Source organism: Lygodium microphyllum, chromosome 24 (genome assembly GCF_053477565.2).
Source record: "Lygodium microphyllum isolate KBCC chromosome 24, Lygodium_microphyllum_v1.1.10, whole genome shotgun sequence".
Classification (NCBI taxonomy): Eukaryota; Viridiplantae; Streptophyta; class Polypodiopsida; order Schizaeales; family Lygodiaceae; genus Lygodium; species Lygodium microphyllum.
Genome location: NC_141158.1, coordinates 1,046,213 through 1,069,565, shown reverse-complemented (window position 1 = coordinate 1,069,565; position 23,353 = coordinate 1,046,213). Strand labels below are relative to the sequence as shown.

General features: G+C 47.4%; 1 protein-coding gene across 11 annotated transcripts in view; it reads right to left on the bottom strand.

The window, feature by feature from the left end:
* The window catches only part of LOC148014785 (uncharacterized), a 104,827-nt gene that overhangs the window by 15,309 nt on the left and 66,165 nt on the right, over positions 1-23,353 (bottom strand). For all 11 annotated transcript variants that reach the window (XM_087665939.1, XM_087665940.1, XM_087665945.1 and 8 more), the window contains exon 4: positions 13,498-13,562. In XM_087665939.1, coding sequence (XP_087522065.1) covers positions 13,498-13,562 — 65 coding nt within the window. The remainder of the gene's footprint in view (positions 1-13,497; positions 13,563-23,353) is intronic.

Sequence of the window (23,353 nt, the reverse complement as noted above, 5' to 3'; positions counted from 1 at the left end):
GGCCCAACGGGTAGGGAAGGTACTCTCGGGCAGCTCGCACACTTACTGGGAGTACACCATAGGCGCCCACGACAAGAGTGGAGGCGTATGCACCTCTATTGGCTCGAGTCTCACCGCCTGCGTACGAGACCACGGGACAATAGTGGCAAGGAGGGTTCTATGGATCAAACTAGATATTGGGGACTCGTGCCTGGGAGTCTTCAACGTCTATGCCCCTACGGAGGTTAGGGCACATAGCAGGTTCTAGGTGGAGATCGCGGATGGACTCCCAGAGGTGGACTCCTGGATCGTTGGAGGAGACTTCAACAACCTGGAGGCTTTGGAGGACCAGCAAGGCAGAGACAAAAACTATCAGGGCATGACCGGGGAGGAGCAGGAGGCATGGGAGATATTTCTATTGGCAGTAGGTGCACATGATACCTAGAGAGACCCTGCCTTCCACAGGAGGGAGAGGTCGTTGGACTTCTCTTGGGGATACACGTGGCTAGGTGGAGTCCTGCTGGAGCGGTTGGACAGGTTTTATGTCGGAAAGTGGGGAGGCTCTCGTGGGGGCCAGATTGGGCAGTTGGCGGGTACCACGTTGTTTGATCACTACCCGGTTCTCCTGACACTAGATCCCCCAGCATCTACCCTAGACGCTCGATCTTGTCGGATCCCTGACTCGATCTATAGGAGGGAGGAGGTGACAAGACAGATAGAGCAGCTCTGGACTAGAAAGTGGGGTAGGAGGGATCGGATCGCAGAGGAGGTTGCAGAGGTCCTAGCCGAGTCGAGCAGAATCTGCCAAGAGGCAATCATACAGGCCAGGCAACAGAGCTGGGAGGAGGAGAGAGCGCTCCAACGGGACCTTGCAGCCACGCAGAGATTACTACAGGAGGCACCAGGGGACCCCACCCTCTACGCACAGGAGGTGAGAGCGCGAGCAGCCATTGCTGGCCTAGAGGACAAGTGCTCTGAGTTCTCTTTCCGCACCTCAGCAGTTTTTTGGGCGTGGAAGGGGGACACGATGTGCAGGGAGTTTTTCCAAATGCACCAGCCTCGCACCTCAGGAGTGCAGATACGCAGTCTTCGAGATCAGTATGGGAGGACTCGTTTAAGCCCAGACGAGGTGATGGAGATTGCCACTGATTACTACAGGTGCCTTTTCCAACAGGAGACAGCCTCAACTAGAGGATAGCAATGTAGGCAACAGGTCTGGGATCACATCCCGTCCCTTGTCACAGAGAAGATGGGAGGCCCCCTCCTAGCCCCCTTCATAGAGAAGGAACTAGAGGAGGCTTTCCATACACAGGACGGGCAGAAATGCCCAGGAGAGGACACCTCCACCTTGTGCCCTCCCTCCCGGACGCCCGCCCCAGGTGCCTTCGCCGCCACCCTCGCCCTCGCCCTGCTGCTCCCGCCACCCTGGCCCTCGCCCGCTGCTGCCACGCCGCCCGGCCGCCCTACCCTGCTGGCCATTCGCCCGCTTGGTGTAGCACCGCCCGCCCGGTCCACAACACCGCCTACCTGGAGTCGCCTGCCCTTGGTTCGCCCCCAGGTGCCGCCGCCGGCCACCTTCCCATTCCCCCATTTTCACCCCTCCATTACCACCCATTCCCACCACCACTCCCAAACCCCCCCCCCCCCCCCCCTCCAAGCCCCCATTCCCACACCCACACCCACACACAAATTGGCCTCTCTAAGGCCTTCTTTACTACCTATTGGAAAGTGGTGAAGGACCCCCTACTGATGGCCTTCCAAGAGATCTTCACTTCAGGACAAATGCCAGGGAGCCTTTCGGCAGGCCTCATCAGTCTTCTCCCAAAAGGGGGAGACTGATTGGAGCTTTCCCAGTGGAGATCGATCACCTTATTGTCAGTGGCCTATAAGGCACTGGCAAAGATGATTGGTAAGCAATTACGCCCCGTGCTGCCAGACATCATCCATGATAGACACACAGGCTTTGTCCAGGATAGGAGTATCCTAGACAATGTATTCACCTTCTTTGAGGCGACAGAGTGGGCTCAGCACAGTGGATAGAGACTGGTCGTACTACTCTTGGATTTCGAGAAAGCTTATGATATGGTGGACTGGGATTTCCTAGAGGGCACCATGGTAAGGTTGGGTTTTCCCCAGGCATGGATTCGCAGGGTCGCCGCACTTTACAGATCGGCCACCAGCAAGGTTCTCATAGGTGGTAGGCGAGGGGAGGAGTTTCGGCTGGAGATATCGATCCGACAGGGCTGCCCCCTGGCCCCATACCTGTTCCTACTCTTTGCAGAGACAATGTCTCACTTCCTGAGGTCTCGTGTGAGCGGATTACGTAGCCTCCGACTTCCTGTGAGAGAGGAGACTGAGTTGCTAGACTCAGAGTATGCAGATGATACAGCACTCTACATAGAGGACGATGAGTTGATGTTGGAGAGAGTGAGGCTGGCTCTTGAGGTGTTCTATGCCGCAGTGGGAGCGAAAATCAACTGGCGAAAGTCGGTTGGTTTCCTCACAGACCCGGACTCTAGCACGAAGTGGGGCGTCCACCTAGGATTTAGATGGGTGAGCAGAGGGTAGATCGTCCGGTACCTAGGGTTCCAGGTGGGACTCGACATCACTCCCGCCCAACAGTTTCTTCCAGTCCTCGATTCTATTTGGAGGAAGCTAACTTACTGGAGCACGGCTCACCTCTCACTAGCCAGCCGAGCCCTAGTGGTTAACCAGGTCCTCCTAGCAACGGCCTGGTACATCGCCTCGTGTTGGTACTTTTCGTCATCCTGCGTAGTGCAGCTTCACCGCCTGGTGCAGAACTTCCTTTGGTCCGGGTCAAACGGCTCCAAGGATTCCCGGGCCAAGGTGGCGTGGGCAACCATTATACAACATCGGTCAGAGGGAGGGCTTGGGATCATAGACCCAGAGTTTCAGAGCAAGGCTCTCTTGGGCAAGCTAGTTGTCTGCAGCCTTACACCGGGAGGGCAAACCTAGGTCCTATTGCAAGAGGGTCTTCAGGATTGTAGACCGAGGCTTGGCGGTGAGTGGAGACCGTCCCTGAGATGAATCTTCACTTCAGTCCAAATCACCCCCCCCAGATCACCTTTCCTATGTAGCTTACTCCACATGTGGCAGGGCCTCTGCAAGGCCCTAATCCAGAGCCCCCCAGGCTGCCAGGAGGAGATAGACCGTCAGCCGGTGATCTGGACCCCCCAGGTCAAAGATCGGGAAGGGGCACAGATTGGTGAGCGCCCCCACATCCAGTGTGCTGGTTGGGAGGCTGGCCCGGCTCATACCATCAGGACATGGCGCGAGGTATATAAGATGGCGGACAAGGAGGTGCTGCAGCGAGTTTCAGGCTGCCAGAGAGGAGTGGAGTTGAGGCGAAAGGAGATAGACGCAGAAATACCTCCAGAGTGGCTTGCTCCCCCAATACGAGTGTCGATAGAGCCTGGGGAGGTATGGGCTGCCAGGTTTTCACCAGCAGGCATCCCCCTACAGGTAATAGGTAGAGTGGGCGGCGCCCCGCAAGGGACTTTCTTCACTGTTCAGGAGGGGGGGCATTTGGCCCTTGACAGAGGGCAGCAGGATGAGGGGATAGCTGCCCTTTCATGGAGGAGGATTCGAGTGGTGGGCCTTGTTAGAGATCATAGCCTGCACAGTCGGACCAGCAGGCAGCTGCACAGTCGGACTGTGCAGTCGGACTGCCACGTGGCAGTCCGACTGTCTGCAGCCCAGTCGGCTGCATTTAATGCAGCCGACTTATTTCCAGACTGCGCCCTGTTTCTGGCGCCCCATTCCGTGGCAGATTTCGACTATTTATAGTCGACACTTTCAGCAGTCTGGGACACTTCTTCTCTGACGCAGATTACAGACCGGTGACGCGCAGTCTCTGTCTCTGTTCACAGATTTCAGACAGCAGATAGTGCAGACTGCAGCAGACTTCGAGGTGGACAGCAGGTCGCATCGTCGAGGTGGAGACACGCAGTCCAGCACACTGCGCCATTGTATATCTTTGTATTCAGCATTCTATATACAGCAGATCTTCATCATCCACTGTCTCTTTCTCTCCCTTCTCTCTCTGCGTTCTCTCTCTCTCAGTCCTACGCTTCCGCACCGCTGCACTCTGACATGGTATCAGAGCAGTGTTTGAGGGCTGACTGAGCGCAGAATCAACCTGAAGAGGAGTTTCCATCGCGACACAAATTTGCGTTTTTTGCGTTTAAGGGCAGACAGGAGGCCTGCGCCTTGGAACAAGGCTGAAACGAGTGTGGGCGCACAGGAAAGGAGTACATGTGGTGGATTTGCTGCTGTTTACTGCTGTTTGACGCGGAGGAAGTTTGAGTTTTCAGCCTAAAAGTGCAGTTTTTGTTTTCATCGCCTCCGGCGGGTGAAGAAGCTTCAGGACGCGGAAGAGCCTTAGAAGGCTGAGCTTACCCAGTCAGAGGGGGCTGCTTTTGCGTTTGAGAAGGCATTGCAGGTGAAGATGTCTACAGAGATGGACTTGGAGTTCCAGGCGATTATGGACCGGGAGGTGCCTGTCTTACCGGCTCTTCCTACAGATCAGAAGCTCGACGGCGACAACTACCGCATTTGGCGCGTCATGATGTTGGCCATCCTTGAGTCCTATGATTTGGCGGAGTTGGTACAGGAGGAGATTGACCGGCCCTCGGTAAGAGATGAGTCCAAACTCTCTTCCGATGCTCGTATGGAGTTGGCCAGGGCCCAGTCTCATTGGGACAAACTGAATGCCAGGATTCGATCCTTTCTCTTCCTATCATGCACTACAGCCGTGATCGCTCACATCGAGCACTTGACGGTGGCTCGTGAGATATGGCTGGAGCTTGATCAAATGTACAATCGGATGACCCTAATGAAGAGGGTTTCTTTGGAGGTACACATGCGGACCTTGTCTGTAAATAAGTCTTCTTCGCTACGGGAACACATTAACAAGCTAAGGCAGCTACAGATGCAGGTTCAGAATGCGGGGAAGCCGATTTCCTCCGAAGACATGGCGATCACACTATTGTCCCAGTTGCCGCCACGATTCGGTACATTTTACTCTGCCCTTATTGCTTCGGGGCGAGAGTCTACTCTTCGGTGGGAAGAGTTGGTTCCTATGGTCTTGGACCAAGAGGAACAGTTAAAGGGACAGAATGCTTCCAAGTCGGAGGCGTTGACAGGTCAAGCCTCTCAGAAGAAGGGGAAGGACCAAAAGAAGAAGAAGGGGAATAACAAGTCCAAGAAGGACAAGGAGAAGGACAAGGACAAAGACTCCACATGTCATATTTGTGGAAAGACTGGCCATTGGAAGAAGGATTGCCCTGACAAAGACACGAAGGACACCAAGAAGAAGGATACCAAGGATTCTGGAGCGGTGGCTGCACCCTCATCAGCTGCATTTCTTCATCTAGCTGTCATTGAGGACGCTTCACCGAATGCTTCTGATGCTGCGATGACAGCTCCCCAAGCTCGAGAGTGGATTGTTGATAGTGGTGCCTCACGGCACATGACTCCTTCATCAGATGGTGTTGCCCAGCTGCGACCTTCGCGTGGGCAGGTTCTCATTGGAGACAGCTCTTCAGTTTCTGTTGCAGGTCGGGGTAAGATGCAGCTTATTCCGGATGGACGAGGTGGCACCCATACCTCAGAGGTTTTGCATGTACCAGGATTAGGGTACCATCTCCTTTCAGTTCATAAGATTTGCTCCCTTGGTCTTTTGGTGGAGTTTGACAGTTCTACTGTGCGAGTCCTTGATCGTGGATCGAGGAAGGTTCTCTCATCCGGATATGAGGAGAAAGGCATTTACAAACTGAAGTCTTCCACTGCCCTCTCTACTCTTCTTCTTACCTCACAGTCACAGTCTGAGTTATGGCATGCTCGGTTTGGTCACCTGAACTATGACTATCTTCGGAGGGCGTCACGTGGACAGCTTGTTCGAGGGTTGCCGGATATAGTGGTGAGCCAGCAGCCATGTGTCTCCTGCATACGGGGGAAGCAGCATAGAGATGCCATTCCCCACACAGCTTCGCGGCGGTCTACTTCACCGATGGAGCTAGTATCTACGGATCTATGTGGCCCCATGAGGAATGAGTCCCTGCGTGGGAGCTCGTACTTCATGTTGATCGTGGATAACTACAGCAGGATGACATGGGCCTACTTTTTGGCATTAAAGTCAGAAGCTTTCTCGCACTTCAAGGATTGGCTTCTCTTTGAGGAGAATCGATCAGGCCGGAAGTTGAAGACCTTGCGATCCGACAAGGGAGGTGAATTTGTGTCTAATGAGTTTGCTCGGTTTTGTGCAGATAGAGGAATTCACCAGGAGTTTGCCAATACCAATACTCCTCAAGAAAATGGTATTCTTGAACGGAAGAACCGCAGTGTGATCGAGATGGCACGCACCATGATGGAGCACCGACAGATCCCTCAGGTTCTGTGGGCCGAGGCTGTGGCTACTGCAGTCCACATCCTTAATCGATCCCCTACTTCAGCCATGGAAGGGATGACTCCATTTGAGGCTTATTTTGGGGCGAAGCCAGATGTTTCTTACTTTCGAGTCTTTGGGTGTGATGCCTATGTTCACATTCCCAAGGCTCACCGTGATAAATTTGAAGCGGCTTCCCGAAAACAGGTATTTGTTGGCTACAGCTCCCAGTCCCAAGGCTACCGATTGTATGATCCCGTCAAGCGGGATGTATATACTAGCCGTGATGTGCGGTTTGTGGAGGTTCCGGCTACTTCAACGGGTGAGGAGCATCCCGTTCTTGGAGATCCAGGGGAGAGTTGGGCTCCTTCTACAGTTCCACTGGAGCCCATGCCTTTTGATTATGATTCTGTTTCTGACACAGAGTCTACTGTTCCACCGGACACCTCTGAGGAGTTACCACCGGTGGATATTCCAGAGTCTTCTGCTGATGGAGAACGACGAGGGGAGGTTCGGCCTCCTCCTCGCTGGGCCCGTGACACACTCCGTGATTCAGGGATCGAGGGGGTTCCTGAGGAGTGGGGACCGCAGGATGGTCCGCAGCGGTCACGGAGGCACCAGGCGCATTCTTCGGAGCTTGTTTGCTCCAACTATTGTTTGATGTCCCGTGTTATGCAGGATCGAGAGCCCACCTCCGTGAAGGAGGCTTTACAGTCCGCCCCATGGAAGAAAGCTATGGAAGCTGAGTTGGAGGCTATTGAGAGGAATGGCACTTGGTCACTTGTGCCACGCCCCCCGAAGAAGAAGGTGATTGGAGTCAAGTGGGTCTTCAAGACCAAATATCTCAGTGATGGTACTTTGGATAAGCACAAGGCTCGCCTTGTTGCTAAGGGTTTTGCTCAGCGCCCAGGGATTGACTGTCATGACACCTTTGCCCCCACAGCTCGTATGGCAACCATAAGAGCTGTTCTTGCTTTGGCTGGCCATAGGAGATGGCCTGTTTATCAGTTGGATGTGAAGTCGGCCTTCCTGAATGGTGACTTGAAGGAGGAGATCTACGTTGAGCAACCTCCTGGCTTTGGTTCTTCAGATGGGAAAGTCTACAGGTTGAAGAAGGCCCTGTATGGCCTCAAGCAGGCCCCGCGAGCTTGGAACGAGAAGATTGACTCGTTCCTCCAGTCTCAGTTGGGATATCGGCGCTCCAAGGCCGATCCGCAGCTGTATGTTCACACTTCCGAGGATGGTTGTGTGATGTTTGTCTTATATGTTGATGATTTGATTGTCACAGGTGATGATGCACAGCAGGTCCAGGAGACAAAGTCAGCTTTACATCGGACGTTCGAGATGACGGATTTGGGGCTACTCCATTTCTTTTTAGGCCATGAGATTTATCAGTCTCAGAGGGGGATCTTTCTCTCCCAACAGAGATATGTACAGGAGTTCTTGGTGTCTTTTGAGATGGAAGATTGTCGGGCCCTCTCTACTCCTATGGATCCGAACTGGAAGGCCACTTCCCATTCAGCTTCTCCTTTGGCGGATGCGTCCCGCTATCGACAGTTGATTGGGTCTTTGATTTGGCTTCTCAACACCAGGGTTGATCTATGTTTTGCTGTTGGGCTCTTGGCAGGGTTCATGAGTGAACCTAAGACAGTGCATTGGCAGGCTGCTCAGAGGATACTTCGGTATCTGAGGGGGACGTCTAATTTGGGGATTCATTACCCCGCAGGGACAGATGGGTCAGATCTTGTACTTGCAGGTTGGAGCGACTCGGATTGGGCCGGTGACGTGGACCACAGGCGGTCTACTACAGGTTACTGTTTTACTTTGGGTGCAGGTGTTATTTCATGGAGTAGCAAGAAGCAGCCCACGGTAGCCCTTTCGTCTACTGAGGCGGAATATCGGGCCGCGTCTTCCACCATATGCGAGGTTGTGTGGCTTCGGAGATTGTTGGAGGAGCTTGGGTGCCCCCAGTCTCGTCCTACATTGCTGCGATGTGACAATGAAAGTTGCATTGCCTTGGCAAGGAACCCTGTTTTTCATGCCCGGACGAAGCACATTGAGATCCAGTACCACTTCATCCGAGAAAAGCTTCTGGATGAGACCATCACTGTGGAGTATTGCAAGACGGAGGACAATCTTGCGGATTTGTTTACGAAGGCGCTTCCTCAGGCTCTACTTCGGCAACATTCCAGATCCCTCAGGCTTCTGCCCTGTCCAGGCTCTGAGAGGGGGTGTTAGAGATCATAGCCTGCACAGTCGGACCAGCAGGCAGCTGCACAGTCGGACTGTGCAGTCGGACTGCCACGTGGCAGTCCAACTGTCTGCAGCCCAGTCGGCTGCATTTAATGCAGCCGACTTATTTCCAGGCTGCGCCCTGTTTCTGGCGCCCCATTCCGTGGCAGATTTCGACTATTTATAGTCGACACTTTCAGCAGTCTGGGACACTTCTTCTCTGACGCAGATTACAGACCGGTGACGCGCAGTCTCTGTCTCTGTTCACAGATTTCAGACAGCAGACAGTGCAGACTGCAGCAAACTTCGAGGTGGACAGCAGGTCGCATCGTCGAGGTGGAGACACGCAGTCCAGCACACTGCGCCATTGTATATCTTTGTATTCAGCATTCTATATACAGCAGATCTTCATCGTCCACTGTCTCTTTCTCTCCCTTCTCTCTCTGCGTTCTCTCTCTCTCTCAGTCCTACGCTTCCGCACCGCTGCACTCTGACAGGCCTTTAGGGGAAGAGATGGCATTTGGACCCCTATGTTTTCTGGAATGAGCCCAGGGAGTGGCACCTTTGGATCTGGGAGGGCAGACCACTGGATGAGCTGGAGTGGAATCCAGGAGAGTGGCTATGGCCGACCACTGCAGTCGCCATGAAGCCACCCAGGTTCCTAGAGTACACTGCCAGGATTGGCAGACACGTACTGATGCAAGAGGATATGGATTGGGCGCCGTCACGTAGCAGGCAGTGGGCGGAGCATAGCATCACGGAGCCGTTCTGACAGACCTTCTGGCGCCGCCTATGGGATAGCTGGAGGCCAAGGAGGGTATCGTACTTCTTATGGCTGGTGGTGCATGGAGGCCTGGCGGTGGGAAGCTGGCTTGCCCAAATGCAAAAGGAGGGAGGCTGTAAGCATTGCTCACAGCAGCCTCTAGAAACCCCAAAGCACTGCCTTTGGTTATGTGAGGAGGCGCAGCTTGTGTGGAGAGGAGCATACCGCGTCCTCCGCCGTACAGCACCTAGCCTTGGATATATCTCATGGGGAGCCTTCTGTTGGCAAGCAGTCAGCCAGGGCTATCACCTTTTGTATGAGGCCGGGATGCAGGACACGATATTCATCATTGAGGCAGAATCGTGCGCAGTGGTCGGGTTGGAGGCTCTACCCATCCGCCAGGTATTGGAGCCCATAGCAGATCGCTCTAAGGTATGGGAGATCATAGGGAGTCTTACTGGATGGCATATCTGGAAGACACGGGGTGTTGGGAGACTTTCGGTAGAGAGAGACTTTCAGCACAAGCGACCCTAGCCGTTGGGATCAGGTGCAGGGCGAGGAGTCTAGGGCTTGTCAAGAGCTCCGTGGCCAATTTATGCATACTTGGGGCGGCCAGGACCTGTTTTTCGTGATGCAGGCAAGCAACCCCAGATAGCGATATACCCCTCTCCATGGCTTCTTGCCCCCATCCCCCCCAAACCGCCCTGAGAGGCTTGTAATCATGATGTACTTGTGTTTTAGCTCCAGCTAGTCTGTCGAGCATGAGTACTCCGTTGTAATCAGTTTCTTTGAGTAATATAATCAGCCACATTTTATTTGCAAAAAAAAAACTCCTAGAAGGTCAGCAATCAGTGCAAGGAGATAACGTGCTGAATAAAATGGATATATTTTTTTGGCAACTTGTTTAAGAAGAACATAACCTAATCGTCCTCAGACTCCAGTGAGCCAATAGTTGCAAGCTCAACAAGTAGCCATCAATATTCGGCCAACTTAAAAGCTCAAAATCAAGATTCATACGCCAAGTGCGATCTAGCATTGCATAGCCATCAATGAGATGACTCCAACACTCAAATGCAAGGGAAAAACATTGTAACTACGAGTGGAACTCGATAAGCAACCCCTACATTAACTGAACATTGGATGTGTCATTGTGCACTCTCTATTGACAAATGTACTCATGGTGAGCTAGTAAAGGGTCTGGTATAGGCTCAAGACCAACTACTTGGTCCCAAAAGCCCTGAGATTCAAACATTTATTACATGAAGTTTAACTAAGTAGTGAAATTCGACCCATTGAAATGAATCTTATCCGTTAAGGCATGCTTGGATATAGCAACAAGAGTGGTAATGCTATAGGAAGGATAATACGGCTGGTAGGATAGGGTGGGTAGGGTTGGGCGCCTATGGGCATCATGACCACATGAGTAGCCCATGGAGAAAAGAGAGAGACATCTAGATCAGAAGATGGAAACCCTTGTGCAAGAGTGACAAATGGACTGTGTGACGATGTATAATAAGCAAAGAATAGAAACCCCTCCATCTAGAAGGTCAATGAATGGGAAGTTGAGTAACCAAGGTTAGCGAGGGGGATGACTATCACAGCCGTCCTAGGATGAAAAGAAGTGCTCACTTGTGGAAATGTAAAATGGATGGTATTAAAGGGTGGCATTCCCCCTAACGATGTACCATGGTGCAAAGAGGTAGTAAAGTGAAGATAGGTAGAATATGGTATGAAGAAAGAGAAAGTGCTAGGAGCAGAGATGGAGGATCCAACTCCTAGTATGCTAGATGTGGAAGTGTAGTGCAATCCAAGGTTTTTGAATGAAGAAGAGAGGAAATCAAGATATGGATCAAAAGATAGTGAGCTGGAAGGGATTTCAGAAGAGTGGTTTATATGCTCAAATGAAATAGAAGATGTAGATATACCTGATGGAGAATATGTGCTTAAAGAGTCCCCTCTATTGAAGTTTACATACAAAAAATCATTTGAAACCTGTACACCAGAAGGAGAAACAAGAGAGAGTTTTGATTCATACGACTCAAGGGTTGTACGAATCTAACACTAAGCCTGGCTGAGATGAAAAAGATGGGTTGCCAAACGTCCAAATGTCGTATCTCCTCTATGATCGGAGAGGTGATTAGTCTAACCAACTAGTTCAGATGTAGTAGCAAACTAGTAGGAGGGATGTAAGCTCGAGTATATGTTATGTGCAAGTGCTCATCAAGCTCCTCCTATGTCAAGTGACTAAAATCTAGAACAAAAGAAGAAAAAGAAGATGATGGTGAAGGTGGGGTGTTGTCTTCCTCACCGAATCTATAATACCTTCTCATCGCCTCCAATGATGGAGAAGCCTAATAAGGCATCATAGGAACTCGAGAAGAAAGTATCTGAGACATTATGCATCAATTACGTGTCATTCATGTACCTCACACAAAACCAAGCCTCTATAATATCCACAAGATACTCTTTACAAGAACACCAGCTCTGATACCATGTGAAGATATACTAGTGTTTGCATTGAGGAAACACAGAAAATATGGCCATGATTGAAACACATAGACTCAAACAATGATGTGAAAAACTCAAATCCTAACACAACACGCAAAACTCAAAATGCAAAAACACAAACACAAACAGAGAAGAAAGAGAACTCTGAAGTGAATGAATCAATGCTGTAAATGAAGGAAAGAATGTACAAGATGCTCAAAGGCAAAGTTGTTCAACCCCTAGTGACTCTAGTGGGAGTAGACTAAGGGAGGTGTTGATGTGTATCGTCCACCAAAAATGTATAGTACATGTAGGTGCAACCATATATTTGTCCAAGAATACCAACACTCCATGTCACCCTGCAATCCTAGCTGTCTAGATAACTCTAGAGTATCTTTGCCTTGAGAGCCACAATAGGTGATACTCCCAGCTGTAGAGTAAGTCTAGAGTATCTTTGCCTTGGGAAGCTCCAAAGCCTATGCATAAAAATCATTGTCTTGAAAAGGGGTTCAGCCACAATAGGTGATGCTCCCATCTCTACTCTAACTATCTCATGTAGCACAAAGGACTTGCCTCTAATCATCCAAGAGATCCGCCATCACTAGAGGCCTCTCCATCTACTCCCATCCATCATAAACTTCCCCTCCATCTAGTAGTGACTACTCTATTGTAATTTGTAGCTCTCCTCCTATGGTAGGGGCTTCATTCCCAAATAGGAGCTCCATATAAGTGTCATTGGCGACAACACGACTCTAGCATATAGGAGATGTTCTTCTACTAGTCCATAATACTCCTATACTCAACCATTATGGAGTCTGTCAACAATGGCATCTAGAACCATAGTTATGCTGAAGAAGATGGAGGAAGTGGGTCGGCTCTCTAGTGGCTAGGGGAAAGGAGGCTGTCCAAGCACCTTGTAGAGCAAGGTGGCATATGTGCACCGTGTCTTGGGAGAGTTAATAGGGGTATAGGCTCTGGACTCCTGAAATGCCTTTCATGGCACCTTGCTGTCCTGCCCCGAGAATAGCTAATAAAACTCATGCTCTAACTTGGCCAAGTATGCCCTCTTCTTCCTCTACACTAGGCTGCAACAGATCATGCATGCCTAGCAATGTTTTTTTGGTGCTATTGACATTATCATTGCTCATTAGTGCCATTTGTTATTATTATCCACCTTGCTCTACACTAGGCTGCAAAAGATCATGCATGCCTAGCAATGTTTTTTTGGTGCTATTGACATTATCATTGCTCATTAGTGCCATTTGTTATTATTATCCACCTTGCTCCTTGTTGAAGCTACTAGTGAACCTTGAGCATGTGAATCATCTAGCCAACTTAAGTACCTACTTCACCTCATTGCCTTAAAATGTAAGTCAAATCTTCTCAGGATTCAGCTAGCAGAGACAATGCTATTTTACAAAATATGAGGATGTTTCATTGTGTTTTCTTTTCTGAATCTTTTATTTGATTGTACAAGATACTATCTAAGAGAGGATGATGCAATTCTACAAACATTCTAGGTTTACAAGTTGACTTGCAAGAAAGTGCATGTAAAGATCACTAAAATCACCCACCAAAATCAAAAGGTAGTGATGCAAAGAAACTATTGGGCAGAGGTATTCAGCATTACCATTGCAAGAACAGCTCCAACCCTTATCCATACCCTAGAGACACTCCCTAAATCGAAAAGCAATCCTGAAACAAAAATGGGTAAAGTTTTAATATCACAAAACATGAAGATGCATTACAACAGCTCGAAACTTATCATGTTACAATAGACAGAACATGGCATGATGTGTGTAACAACAATGAGCACAGCAATAAATTGTAGGTATTTTTCTCTAGATTTGAGGTACCTGTGGAGGATCTTACAACTCAAGACCAACCACAGGATTTGTCACATCTACTCTGTACAACATGACTGCGATCTCTACTCTACCTAAATCCCCATTCACAAGACGTATGGCCAAATACATTAGTTCAATGCTTTGGACAAATGATGAACACTCATTGATGATGATCAAGCCCTTCAACTTGTTTGTCCCATGTGGCTTGTATTGCTAATGACCCTAAAAACTTACCCTACACACTAAAAAGTAGAGGCTTGTACCCAGTCAAAAAATTTTGACTCATCTATTACACAGTCAAGAATCTTAAACTCCTGAATTCAAACAGAATTTAAAATATCAATTCTCAAGCCATGGGTTGAATAGCTCCATAGTTTCAATAGCAACTTTAAGCATGACTAGGTTGCTAGGTATGTCAAATTCAGCTTGCACATGTCCCTAAAGTTTTATACTCCATTTAAGTCTGAAGCAGGAGAACACTTGTGTCTAATTAGAACCAGTCAAAGCCATAAGATGACTAATTGAACTCACTCTGGGTATCCCAGTAGGCATTGAGCCATGTTTCCCAGAAGCCAACTCTAGTTGCAGTCGTTCTACCACTCAAAATTATTGTGAAAACTGTGCACAAAGATGTGTTGTGACACCTGCCCTTGTAACAGGATCATCGAATGTCTCATGGCTACATGCCTTAAATTTGGAAGTCATACCAATAAGGATGCATGGAGAAGTCTTGTTTATACTTTCTTAAGTGGGTCACAACAACTCTCATCTACCTTACGTAGAACTAAATAAGATTTTTCCAACCACTAGCTATGAAATCCTTTCTTGCTTTCTAGTGGTCCCTTCACAATACATAGCTTGAACATTACATCTGTAATCTCAATTGACTTACTACGTCTTCTCTATGCGCATGCAGCAAAACACAAACAAGCACATGCAAGTAAGCTTGAACATTTTGTGCTATATGTACTGACATACTTTTCAGTCCTGAGGTGATAAGTGCATATCATTATATTGCATCACCTATGTATTTGTTGTACTCCTGTGTATGGCTCATCACGACCCTGAATATATAATTTCAGTATTTCAGGTGATGCTTAGAAAGTTGTTTTGGGTTTTCTTTATCTGCATGTGCAACATCTCCCTTCTTGGATATGGTGAATAAATGGGCAGCAAACTCTAGGAGTCATAGCCTTGAACTTTGATGCATTCACAGGCTCTCTCTCATGATGATCAAGTTTTTAGAGTATTCAACATGATGGAGAGGTGTAGAGACTTAGGCAAGGTCACTTTTTGTGGTGGCTGTAAACTTGGTTGGAAAATTAGACCTACATGTCTGAATACATTTGCCCTAATGTCTGCCCTGAATCTTCAATGATTTGGCAGCCCAAACAACTGGTAAATTGCGGGTTTTGGGTCTAATTCTTGCAGTTAGATTGGTTTTGCTCCTTCTTGCCTTGCCCTTGCTGCCCCCTATGAAAGGTGGTGACAAGAGCCCCCTATAAGGTGGATGCACTATGGAACTGACCAAACAGCCAAGCGTAACATAGTAGGTGACACTCAAACTCATAGAACGTGGGCATACTCAGTTGTGAAATCACTAGCTATATGAAATTGAAACATTTCTTAGGGAGTTTGTTAAGGAACAATGTGACCCAATTGTCAAGGGACTTAGGAGCCCCTGTAGTGGAGAACTCAGCGAGTAATCACCATATTTAGCCAACTCGACCTTAAAGTCATTCCAGTATGTGATCCTATACAAAGGGTCCTATCGCAAGCCACATTGCAGTCAATCAAGTGTTCCCAATGCTCCAATGCAAGGTTAAAATGTTGTAACTGTGAATGACCAAAATAATCCTCGCATCAACTCAATGATGGTGAAGTCATTTCTAGCCTTCTAAGAACGGAAAACCTTGTACGGGACAGGCGAGGGTCTAATAGGGGTTCCAACCCTTGTACAATGTCCCACAAGTTTTATGAGTCAAGGACATGACTCATCACATTTGACCAAGAGTGTAGTTAGGCCTGTTTAAACAAGTCTTGTTAGTGAATGCATACTTGGTTGACGAGGAAGAAGAACTATGAGGCATTGGATAAGAGAGATAAAGTAGGTAATAAGGAGAAGGATATGGATAGGCAAGAATAGGCTACAATGGTCCAAAAGGTTCCATTTGAGAAGGCACTAGGACTCGATAGCCTTGCCCAACTATAAGTTGAGACACAATAACATAACCACTCAGTCCACTAGGTAAGGTCACCGAGGCGAACTATGGTACCAATTGATCCACACTCCTAAAATCTTGGGAGGGTATCCCATGCATAAAATCCAAAATTGCATAAGACAAAGGTCGAGCCTCCCCCATAGATGCATCTACACCACCTAGAAAAGGAAACACTCTAAAGTGTCTATGTTTGATGAAGTCCCCCAATGTAATATAAGATGTCACTACTAATGTATGCATAGTAAAAGTGAATGGTATGAATGGTAATGCAACAAAAGAAGAGGCTGGGAAGGGTGGGAAATTTAATTGAGGTGATGACGTGTGAGTGAATTCATTAAGTTGATTTTCAAAATTTAACCTTTCAAAATGAAATGTGGATGAGGACAAAAATAAAGAACAAGATGTTTCACCTACTTCAAATTGACCTTGAGAAGTAAAACTTGAAGGAAAAGGAGGAAAACTTACAAAAGGATTCACAATTTTTTTCCTATAAGCACCTCTTCTTGTATTTACATACTGGTAACGATCCTCTTTGGGACTTAAGACTATTGTGGATCCATTGTACTTCCTTCTTCTTGAGTATCACCAAAATCTTGCAAAGTAAGGATTTGAAAAGATGAAGAATAAATGGCATGCTTGGCATAGGAGTGAATGGAGGAGAGAATAAATGTTTGTACTCCGTGCTAGTTTCTCCACTGGAATGGCCTATCTCACATAGAGTATTCGTCCTTCCTGTAAAATCAGTATAGATCTATGTATCAAATCTAGAGGGGATAACATTGGTTTACCTTCCAATATAGTTGTTAAGCCCAATGCACAAGAATAAGATCATATTCGGCTTGTGTAATCTCATTCAATCTTTGCCATAATAGTCTGACGTATCTCCTCCTATGTCATATCCTTGCGGAGCAAGCTGTGAAGCCCACTCCTACTCAGATCTCAACATGAAGGGTTTTGGAGATTGAAGCAATGTAGACGTTTTCGAAGTCATCTTTCCTCTGTGAACCTGTTTAATGACAAGCTCTCCAATCAAAAGTCTAGGTTTCTTCTTTGAGTACTTGGCTTTGATACCATGTAAAGAAATACTCATCTGCAAATAACAAATGCAATCGAACAACAAAGCACAAACTAATAAAGAATATAGTTAGGGTTAGGATAAATCATAGACAATGAATACTAAAGAGGACAATGAAGGAATAATGAGTGCTAAATATATGTGTGATGCTCAACGTAGCAAACACACTATGCAAAGGTGAAGTATTGACCCTTGAACTCCCCCATCTCTAGGATTAGAGCAAAGAATATGAGCTAGAGAGTGTGTTGTATTCTGACGGATCTAGAAACGCAACAAACAACCTATGTAAATGTTTGCGAGCAGCAAACGCAACTCGGTGATGGCTGAATCAGTGTCAAGTAGAATCCAACAACAAGAAAACAACGAATGCAAGCATTGATGATGATGTGGTTGGAAATTGCAAGCTGCAAACAAGATTGGGCTCAGTGGTGAACAGCCTATCTATTTATTGATGGATGGATCCCCCCACATTTTTGTTTGGCTTATGGGACACATAACTCTCTAGAAAGGCATTTCTTTTTAATGAAAGTTGGTAATTTTGAGTTCTAGGACTCTTAAGAGCTAATCAAGTTTTTAGCTCAACCGGGGGGTATGATCGCATGCAAGCTTTACTTCAGCAATGCAAAATGAACCTTTAAAAGGCCCAAACACATATGAAACTCTATGTTGATGAGAAACAAATTCCAAGAAGGGGAATTGGTCCTTTTGAAAGTGCCTAAGTCCCGCTACTCGACTCTCAAAGGGAGAAAGAAAGAAAGAAAGAAAAAAAGAAAGTTATATTAACGTCTACAACAGGCCAAGTTGGCCTATGAGACCAAAACTTGCATACAAAATGTCTGGGAGATTTCAAAAGTCCCAGTGAAGCTAACGTTTATGCTATGTTGAACTAAATTGAGTGGGTACAAAATAATATCTAGACTAGATACAGTCTAGAGGTACTCCCATTGCGGTATGGAACTGCTCCTGGAGTGTTCATCCTAGGATGTCCCGCATGGGACGGTCTAACATGGAGAGACTAAAGCGGCGGGGCAGGGCCCTCCGGTGGCGGCGTAGTATCCCTTGTATCTTCGACATGTGTCTTCTGCAGGGACGGGGGCCGGTGGGGCATGGGCGCCGGGCTTTGCCTCTCGCTGTGGCTATTTCTAAGGTGGTCCCCTGCGGTTGGGAGGCAGGTGGGGCTGGTGGGGACTCGGTGGTGGGGAGGGTAGCTGGTATTTGGTAGAATTCGTTGAGTGTGCGTTGGTTGGTGGCTCCTTGTCTTTGCTCCGTGGTTCGTAGGAGGTGGTCTCTGTGGCGTCGTATTTCCAGTAGAAAGAGCCCCAGGCATCTCTGGTCTTTGAATTCCATCACCTTGGAGAGTGGTCCGAATCCTTCGCTGAATAGGCAGTGCCGGATTTCATAGTACACTGGGCATCTACAGATATAGTGTTCCTCTGTCTCTGGCTCGAGATGGCAGAGTTGACAGATTCGGTCTTCTGGGGGGAGGGGGTTGGCCCCGTATCTGCCCATTTCGACCCGTAGTTGGTGTGAGGACGTGCGGATCTGTCCGATGGCACTTCTGACCCCATGGGACAGGTGTGTGTCCATGTAGCTTGGGCAAGTGATGAAGCCATCTGGGGAGATGTGCAGGAAGTGCTCTCGGTAGAAAGCCTTCTTGGTTCCTAGTTCCGACGTGGGGGTCACCCACGTCCTGGCTGTGTCTGTCTAGATGATATCCATTCTGATGATGCAATTCACCTCCTCTCGGCTGAGCTCCAGGTGTGGGCAGTCTAGACTGTATTGTAGTGGGGGGAGGTGGTCCATGTGCAGGCCATGGAGCCGTAGCCAAGTCTCGGGCATACCAGCACTCAGTGTCCCCTTGTGTTGCTAGCTGTTTGGATGACTCCAGAGCGAGTCTGGGGTACCGGTGCCGGGGCAGGTCCCATATTCAGTGCAAGAAGGTCACGGTCTGGAAGAGGGCCTCAGCCACCACGAGGGGCGGTGCCCCAGCTCTACGCGGATGATCTCGTGCGGTACAGAGGGCTTGCTTCGGATCATCCGTGAGATCATAAGTATTAAGGGTCTCTCCATCTGCTCCCATCCCTCATAGGTAGCCTCCTCCTTAGGCAGTGGCTGGTCCTGTGGGGCCCTCCGCGTGTGGTAGAGACTGGACCCCCATATGGGAGCCCTGTATAGGAGGGCTGGTGTGACCAAGGTGTCAAAAATCCAGAGCTTTGAAGAAAGAAAAATATATATATATTAACGTCTACATAAGGCCAATGTGGCCTATGAGACAAAATCCAGAGTATATCCATGTCTAATGTCATCTCATCAGTAAGGTAAAGATAACATTACAAGTAAGTGGGTGGCCTATGAAACAAGACTGAAAATAACTATACGATGGGGCTATACTAGGGTTGAACCATGTGTAGTGTCGTTCCATCGATAGAAAAGAAAAGAAAAGGAAAGGAGAACCAAAAGTGTGGTGGAGACTATGGGCTGTAGCTGATCTCAAGATCTGCACATGATCTCAGCTATGATGCAGTCCCTAGCTGCTTCACTGATATGCTTGGTGGTGAGTCTGTGGTGTCTCGTGATAATGGCTCTAATCCGACTATGGTGTGGCCTCCTCGGAAATGGCTCTATCCAATGTGACTCCACGGTATGGCCTGTAAGGTGTCTGGCGGGGTGGCTCTGTCTCTACGAGGCTGGTAGTGTCAGTAGAGTCGGCTCTGTAGAAGAAGTTTGTCACTGCCCTCTATGTGTGTCCCTCTGGGTGAGCTGGCCTTCTGTTTCATAGTAGTGCAGTTCAGCGCCTCTCGAGCTCCAGGAGGAAGAGACCTAGAAATCTCTGGTCCTCGTGCTCCATGATGCGACGAAGGGGTCCAAATCCATCCCGGAAGAGGCAGTGGTACCATCCTCGTATGTCATAGTATACTGTGCATCTACATATGTAGTGCTCCTCCGTCTCAGGCTCTCCACCACAAAGCTTGCAAGTCCTATCCTCTGCTAGGATATTTGTCCATCTGCTTGTCTCCAAAGAAAGATGTATTTATGTCTCCAAAAGGTCAAAACGGCTTATCATACAAACAAATGAGTACATCCATGTTGTCTCGATTGGAGTGTTGGAAAAATAAAGGGAGAGAGAAAGAAAGAAAGAAAGTTATATTATTGTCTACAAAAGGCCAAATCGGTCTATGAGACTAAGATGTTACATTTGAAAAGTCTAGGAATTTCCCATACTACAAAATAGATGTCATCTAATGATATGACTAACTAAATGGAAAATAAACAATGAACAATACATAGTTGATGACTACAAAACGATATCTAAGCTAGATACAATCTAGAACTACTTAAGAGGCACTCTCATCCCAAAATATCTCTGCTGCTCAAGAGACACTCTCATCCTAGGATATCTCTCATGGGTCTACCTAGCATAGAGAGGCTAAAGCAACGAGGTAGAGTCCCCCGATGATAGTATAGCTATCCTCTATATCTACAGATGTTGTCTCTTACGAGGACATGCACCAATTGTCACGGACATGCCATGATTAAGTGTATGGACTAATTCTTACTCATGCAATATGAATCCACACCCCATGAGAACGCACCCTTAACACGATATCCTCGAGTCAACCATGTGAATCCACCCTTGCCATATCATCATAGAACCTCCTAGAAGATATGACATGTCATCACCTACATCATCGACAATATCATCATGGAACATTCTAGAATATATTTAGCCGCTCTCCAACACCTATAAAAGAAGAGGCTCGCTATAGAGCCCCTCAGACTTGCCAACACTAGTCTTGGGAGCTCAAGGAGTCGAGACCTCCAAGTAAGTAACTTAGAGTTCCAATTCTAGTTCTTGTCTAGTCATGGTATCTAGTCTTGTCTTGTCTCCCATTATACTCCTATTGTGTTGTCACCTTGTAATCTCGTAATACAAGATCTTGTCTAGTACTATCTTGTATCTTGTTCATTCCCATCAAGGGACATCTTGTAATTCTGATATCTTATATCCATACCTATGGACCTGGGTTGTGAGATCCTTCATATCCGATCAAGTCATGTTTTATACCTACGGTCCTGGGTTAAGGGATTTTCAATATCTTGTTAAGTTATCATTGTACCTTGTCCCCCTACGTGGGATTACTTTGTAATCAGAATTCTTGTAACAAAGCATGCATCTAGTCTAGTCTCTCGAGTACAATTTAGTGCTCCCATAACAATTTGGCAAGACTCCTTTCTAGCCCTACTAAGCACCATGGAGGCGACCCATAGTTACCTGGAACAGGGAACGGGAACGGGAGAGGGACCCCCTGGAACGGGGGGAACGTCCAAGGTGGGGGAACGGGAACGGGGGGGAACGGCACATATCTTAAGTGCCCCAAATATGCCCTGCATGACCAAGTTGCCCCAAAGAATGTCCCTCTAATTGCCCCAATACCCCTCCATACTCCAAATTGACCAAAATGTCCCAAAATTGACTCGATTACCCCCACAGCTCCAAATTGCTCATGAATTGCCCCAATTATTCTAGTTTCCCTTGAAATTAGACAATATAAATGGATGATTACCTTGGAATTGAGAATAGGCTGAAATTTGATTGTGATTTGCAAAAGTTCATAATGCATCAAATTTGAGCTTTGCATGGACTCCTAATTGGCTTGTGGGTTGTCTTGACACTTTGAATATTCAAAAGAGAGAGAGAGAGGGAGAGAGAGAGAGAGAGAGAGAGAGAGAGATTAGTGTGTGCACATTAGGCAATGGAGATAGGTGAACATATAGTAGGAGTGTGATATAAGCAAAAAGAAAAAACATGGAAAAATGTAAATTTTTGGTTAACACGCCTGGAATGGCCGTTCCAAACAGGAAACGGCAGGGGGAACGGCAGGGAACGGTAGGGAACGGCAGGGAACGTTCTCTGGCCGTTTCACCTCCTCCAAGGATCTAGAACGCATTAAACCGTTCCTATAGGTCGGAACGTCCGTTCCCTGTTTCTATGAGGCGACCCTTGAAAGAATGGTGGCCTCCCTTTAAAACCTCCAATAACAAATTCAAGGCTTCAAAGAACGACAAGCGCAACTTCAAATAGAACATCCTATGCATCTAGGCCCTGCACTTCAAGAGATGCAAGACCAAATCCGAGACTTGCATAACAACAGAGGAAGTAATCAGATGATTCCGCATGTTTATCACAGGCCCCAACAAGAGAACCCAAGATCAACATACCAAAGAAGTTCAATGGTGACCGTTCAAAGTTCAAGGGATTCCTGCAACAAGTAAAGCTCTATATCCGCATGAAATTGAATAGGTATCCAAACGATGCTTCCAAGGAGGGTTTGTGGTCAAGTTTTATCATGGGTCGCCCCAATCTTGAAAAAAAATATGCAATACTTCATAACTACGAGGCATTTCTTTGCAAGCTCACTTCCACATTTGGAGATATAGACACTAATCAATAGCCCAAACAAAACTTCGGAAGTTACGACAAGGCAACCACCTTGCCTCTGCTTATGTATCTGAATTTAATTTGTGACCTCACTTGGCATGAGAAGTATTTTTTCAATCAATTCAAATGGGGTCTTTAAGATGACATCAAGGACCTCATGCTCACTATGCCTAAGGCAAAAACACTCAACAATCATATCATGCAAGCCATCCAGTGTGATAATAGATTGTTTGAGAGGAAGTAAGAAAAGCGAGAAGAATTAAGGCCTCACCAATGAAACCCAACCCCAATCAGAGACCCAATCGAAGAAGAAACCAAGCCTGAACCGATGCAAATAGATAATACTGAATTCCAACCCTTGAACCCACAAGAAAAGTAAAGACAAAGAGAAAATCATCTATGTCTATATTGTGGAAACCCTAGACACATCGCCCTAAATTGCCCAAATAATAGGGCAAGAACCCCAAGAGTTGCTGCAACCATCCTCAAGTAGAAAAACGAGGATCTCCGAATGTAAATGAGACCGTACAACTGGACCTTGATAAAAGAAACTGTCTCTTGATCCCAGCCACACCCATGGAAGCTTTCCTTGTCACAGTCCAAATGATCCTGCCGAGAAAGACCATTCCCCTCAAAGCCCTAGTCGACTCCAGGGCCTCCGCATGTTTCATTGATATAGCTTTGTGAACAAATACCAAATTCCAATACTCCAAAAGACCAATCCTGCAACAGCTGAAGTCATGAATAGAAGACCTCTAGCATCTAGAGATATTACTAACGAAACCCGACCACTCATGGTAACTCTTGGCGATCACAAATCTCATTTATGCTTTAATGTCATATCAACTCCCACAAATCCAATCATCCTTGGGATGCCTTGGTTAAAGAAACACAACCCAGAA